The sequence below is a fragment of the Haliaeetus leucocephalus genome, unplaced genomic scaffold (assembly GCF_000737465.1).
Source record: "Haliaeetus leucocephalus isolate CR32 unplaced genomic scaffold, Haliaeetus_leucocephalus-4.0 Scaffold439, whole genome shotgun sequence".
Lineage (NCBI taxonomy): Eukaryota > Metazoa > Chordata > Aves > Accipitriformes > Accipitridae > Haliaeetus > Haliaeetus leucocephalus.
Window position 1 is genome coordinate 6,983,632 of NW_010972875.1, and position 6,000 is coordinate 6,989,631.

The 6,000-nt window shown below is 38.1% G+C and overlaps 1 protein-coding gene across 1 annotated transcript in view; it reads left to right on the forward strand.

Annotated features, from left to right (window-relative positions):
* The window catches only part of SPATA18 (spermatogenesis associated 18), a 28,973-nt gene extending 23,180 nt beyond the window's left edge, over positions 1-5,793 (forward strand). Inside the window, exon 13 of the mRNA XM_010574563.1 lies at positions 5,618-5,793. Coding sequence (XP_010572865.1) covers positions 5,618-5,793 — 176 coding nt within the window. The remainder of the gene's footprint in view (positions 1-5,617) is intronic.
* The last annotated feature ends 207 nt before the right edge of the window (positions 5,794-6,000 follow it).

Consider the following 6,000-nt stretch of genomic DNA (forward strand, 5'->3'; position numbering starts at 1 on the left):
CTGGCACTTTAAATAGTTTGTTCCCCTTGTAAATGTTTATTTTAATAGCAGCATTTTTGGTTTTGAAAGAACTGATACTGTCATTCTCTCAGAACCTCATCTGCAGGGCCAGCCTTGAATACAAGCCACACAAGTGACTGCCTGGGGCCTTGTGCTTTTACATAGAAACATAGGATTTGTCATAATGGAGCTGATGTGTAATTCACCATCTCCACTGTCTCATTCTGGTCAATACCTGATGCTTCAAAGGTATGTGGAGCTTTCCCCAAATTAATCTCCACAGTTTTGGAATATAAACAATCAGGAGGAAAAATTCTTTTCTGCTTCCTCTTTTAATCAGCCTATGCCCTGGAACATGACATTTCATTAATACTACTCTAATAACATGAGCAAAAGTATTTTTATTAGTTCTGAAACTATTTAGTCCTTAAAATTAAGTTACAGGAGCAGATTTTGTGATCCCTTTCCAGGGATCTTATGCAGATTTACACATCCATGCGCTTTCTCTCTGCTTCTTGTGTGGCTTAAGACTTTGGCACAAGGCTCTTTGGCACAGGATCAGATTTCAGCAGACTTTAGTGCTGGTCCGCATGAGCCATGGATCAGCTGTGACTCTAGTTCTACAGATGTATTTTCATTGGAATTTGGCCAATTAGTAACCGATGAGAACAAAATGAGGTCCTGTACACAGAGAGACATTCACAGAGCCATTCTGAATGAACTGAGGGGACACAAAGGCGTATGCACGTATGTGGTGTACTTTCTTGCATCTAAGAAAGTCACAAGAGAAAATACAAAGCAATATATTTCCTCTTCTAAGAGCCTGATTGTTGGTCACAGCTATGGATCTGAGCTTGAAGTAAACCTGCATATTTCTGCACTGATCTCATGACTAAAACCACCCCAGTTCTGGAAAAACCGAGCACCTGCGACTTGTGTGGCAACAGAAGACAATTAGATATCCCGAGTATGGTTTTGAGCAGAAAAATGAAGGATTTCTCAAAATCTTGTAATTACCTAAGGGCGAAGGAGATGTAGGTGTTTTAGAAACTGGGTGTTGCATTTTTGTCTTCTGCATGTAATTACCAAGCCATGTCTATGTTATGATTTTGAGTTGAAGTAAGTTTCCATACTGACTGTGAGAAAACTAAGACTACATCAAAGAAGTATGTTTTTCTTGACAAGCATGAGAGGCAGGGTAGTTCCAGACTTTCACACACCTGTGATGCCACTAGGAACTAGTATTCCCAAAGAGCTAAAATTGCCATAAAAGACAAATTCACAGTGCTTAGTAGACCATCTCATCTTACTCCCCCAGCAGGTACCTAGAGAACTAGTTAGTCTCAAAGTGAAAGAGAAAACTAATGAAATGACAGCCAATGACTTGTTTTGGTGGTGAGAAAGCACCTCTAGGATATTTTTTTTGCATAATGTTTCAGAGCAGAGTAAACCATTTTCAGCAAAATAGGAAGTCAGTCCACAGCATGGTAACGCTTAATTAGTTAAACAAACCTTACTCTACTCAGTTGTACTCTGCAGCCCATAGTTTTTTTATAGGAATACACTGTTTTGTTCTGGTTGCCTGTGCAGCTTATTTGTAGCCAATTAAATCTATAGATTGGTTAGAAGATTGCTTTTGGTGTCAAGGTAGACACTAACAGCTCCTGTGCTTCTTTTGATCTACGTGACAACAGTGCAGAGAATGCATACCAATAAAGATTATATGGAATTAACCAGCAAATGCAAAATAACCTATATAAAGGGACTTCTGTAATTGCTTGTAAGACTCTATGAAAGAACGGATCATGAATGTGAAACTGATGATATTTTAATAAGAGTTTTTAAAATCTTAAGTAAGATTTTTAAAATTTTCTTTTTTTTCTTCACTAAATCACAAGCCTGGATAATGCCATGCTTGTAGATACAGCAAAGTAGAAACATTAAGGGTGAATTCTAATAGGTGACAAATAAAAAAAAGCCAGTAAGGCTTCTATTGCAAGGTAGTTTTAGAACAGTATGATCATGATAAAAGTGTTAATACCAGGAAAAGAAGGCTAGATTTTGAGCTAATTTAAGCTCTTTGCAGATGGACTGATGAAAGTGAGGCTGCACAGAATGTAAAAAAGCACCACCTTTAGGCCAAGGTGTTCATGTAGAACAGCACACGTTTGTGAGGGATTTAGAGATTGCTGGAGAATTTCTCCTGCATATCAGCTCCTTGAAAGCTGATTATGTCTGTCTCAATTCAAAGGCTGTCCCACAGTCAGTCTGAACATGTAGATGTTTTATCATCTATTTCTGGGAAAATACAATGTCATCAAAGTATCTTCAGTCTTCCTTCTTCAATGTTTGCAGCTCAATAACATGGAGACCCATGCAGAGCTAGCAGATACTAAGGGTAAATGGCTCAGCTAAATTTGCTACTACACAATGAAGATTTAAATTCAGAACTTACCTTAGACAGATTCTCCCAGCATCCTGATAGGAGAAAGAAAGTTGGTAGCAGGAGGTCGGTGGAGTCCTCCCATCTAATATCGCTGGCAGTGAACTGTGGTGCTGATTCAGCCTTGTAGGAGGCTCAAGATGAGTGGTAAGTTAAAGCAAAAATACTCTACAACCTGAAGAAAGTAAACGTGAAGGCCAAAAATTATCAAAATGCTCCCTGGAAAACATACGGCTGTACATCCTCCAGGATTTGAGTCTTTTAACTTTACTTTTATATTGCATATATGTACTGCAAAAGTTTGTCATCCTGTAAAAGTGCCATCAGAATTAAATACTGTCTTTCAGTTTTCTGTAACCTTTGTCAGCCGTTTTTGATTGGTGTTAATTACACAGTGATTTTCTTATTGTGGCGTTAATAGTCTAGCTATGTATTAAATAAATGAAAATCTGTTCATTATGGCTTGCAGCTACACTAGCATGTGTTCAGACTGAATGTTTTAAGTTTCAAGACTACTGTATTTCTTTTAGTCATGCAGCATACTAAGCAAGTATACTAAAGAAATGTACTTTCACTTTATGCCAGTTTTGGATAGTTTAAAACAACACATGTAAGCAAATCTGTCACAGGCTCTTGCTGATATACAGGTGTGTTGTTTATGTGGAAGCTGTACCTTTCACTCTGTGGACAGAGCACAAACCAAGCACTTGGTGTCATTTTACTGTTAGCAGACAAAGGCATGAACGCAAGTGAAGTGGGTGGTGTATTTATACTTTCTTATGGCTTTGAGAAGGGAACACTTCTGCCTTGCAGAAACACAGTTCTCAAAGTAATGTTACCTGCTTGAAAATAAAATGTCAGCATGAAGATGCTGTCTGCCACTGTCAGTACTGCTTCCTGTGAAACTGTTTTTTCCTAAAGGGCTTTGGCCTGCAATCAAAGGTGTTTGTTTTAAAAGAAAAAAAATTATAAAGAGAGATCATTTTAGGCTAATTCCTTCTCCTCACAGTAGCTGGCATTTAGCCTTTTACATTAGAGGAATATAATCTATCATAAGGAGATATGACACTTACCTTTGTAAACTGCATTCAGGACCTTCAGTGAAAACCTGTCTCTGTTGATGACACATGTACCCCTAAAACAGCATGGACAAGACAAACATTAATTATTTGGAAGCATCATCCTCTATTCACAGAAACCATTTTGCCCTATGAACTTTACACAGTTTGCACTTTTTATGGCTCATTTTAGTTAATAAAATGCAGATTTTTTTTTTTAAAGAAGTGACAAGTATTTTTCAAGTTTTGTCTATTTTCTGGTAAAGTGATTCTCGGGCACTTCATTAATGGAATAAATAAGGCAAAATGTTGCAGTTTAGAAAAATCACACAAAGTTTATTGTATAAAATGACTACACTATTTTTTTTTAAATACTAGAATATGCAGTTATCATGTTAAATAGCTTACAACAAAGATTTATCAGAATCTCTTGTGACCCATGTAAAATTCAGAAAATCTGAAGGGCTATTTTATCAATTTTTTTCTCTGTTTCTTAGGGCTAAGCTTTATGACTGCTTTCAGGGTAACTTGTTCATATTGTAATACTGCATTTAGTGCATGTTGTATAGACAGATTTCCTTTTCCCAAGCCTTTATGCATGCTTTATGGTTTTATGTGTCAATCAGAAATTCATTGTTTTATTCTTTAAAAGCACTTTACATGCTGCAAGTAAGTGAATGATTTCTATTCAGGCTGAGGTGAGTTGCTTACATGACGGCATGTGAAGTATTAGCTGGTTCAGTGCAAAGTCCTCCCCAAGGCACAGTGTTGCTGCCTTCAACCTTATTGTGAACATCACACCTTTGCTCAGAAAAGGAAACTCGATTATTTCTACATGCTTCAGTAATTTGGGCAGGAATCTACCCAAGTAAAACCAGACACAAGTAGAGCTGTGCCGGTCCTTTAATATAGAAATACAATTAGTATTTTCATTTCCAGTCAGTGTATGGTGTATTGGTCAACCTGAAGAGCTTGTGGTTTAACTGAAGTACTGTCTTCAAACTCTTCAGCTATTAAATCAATGAAATGCATATGAAATTTTGAATTTAACCATTTTCAGTTGATTAATACCTGTTAGTACCATATGTTTTTCTAACCCAGACTGGAATTTCAGGAATGACTAACTGCAATCTAAATAACATGTCCATTTCAATTAGTTTGAATAAACAGCGTGTTTTAAACTAGTACCTCAAAACTGTATTGTAAATTGGTTATTTAGTTAGAGAATTAATAAAATACCAAGCGTAAGCTCTTTGTATCTTACACTAACAGTACCTGACCTGCTCTGAATTTAGCTTAAACCAAATTAAACCAGATCTCAATTGCTGCTATTGCAAATGGACATCGGACGCCAAGTGTCAAGGTGACATCTGTTCTCTGTAAACTTGTAGTCTTTTTTGTTGATCCTGCTGTAACTATACTGGCATAATTTATCGAGAGTTGTGATAGATTGTCCATCACAGGAATTTTAAACTTGTGAGTGTGTGTTTGTTGTACACTACATGTATAACAGTCCAGGGAAAGAGTCTAGAGCCTCATACAGGAAGACAAAATAGATAGGTGTGGCAGTTTCTTCTCATTTTATAATACTGGTATTATAAAAATAAATAGTAATTTTATAATACTGGCAAGAGCGTACATATGATAAATGAAAGTAATATTTTACAGTTTTTTTCCTGATGCTTGCCTTCATTGGTGATGCTGAACCAACAGCATCACGGAAGATCAGCCCAAGATTCATTCTTGAGCATGTCTTGAACCACTGAGTGCAGGCTGCAGAAGGAAACTTGCTGCGAATACAGGATCCTATTTAATTCCTGTTTCTGGCAAATATCTATCTGATGGCTCCAGAACTCACCACCTTTGTCAGGGATCTAGAAAAAAAAAACTGTGCTGGGATTTACTTTCATTTGCTTACAGAGAAGTAGGTTGACTGGGGAGCCCAGATGGATTTACAGCCTGCTGTAATTTTGGTGGGAGAGCCCTTAAAGCCTCTGAGGAGTCACAGCAGGCAGATCTAGGATCTAGCATGGCAGTAGGAGGAGAAGCCTTGCAGAAAAGGCTGGAGTCTGAAGCAAGTAGCCGGTTTCTGTTTAACACCTGCTTTGTGTAAAAGGAAGCGGATCTTCACCAAGGAGCCCTGCACATGGAGCTTACTGGAAGAAAGGGCCTTGCTCTCCCACACTTCTTCCACTGCTCGTGGAAGAAACAGATGAAACCTTGTTGGTTTTCCTCTGTAAGATGGATGACATTTTAGGTGTAAAAAGGTTTCCAGTGCTCTCTGGTGTATGAAGTGCTGTTTGTGTTTTGGCTCTGCAGAGACTGAAGGAAAAAGCCATTAAAAAGGTAAAGAGGCACAAAATCAGATAAATGGACCGAAAATGTCGATAGGAGAAGCAGGGTTGAGATGCGACTGACAAGCGTGTGTGTGTAGCGCACGTGCAGCAGTCCCAAGGACTCCTGGCGTGTGCTTGCCCAGCCAGGCTGGTCTTGCAGGGT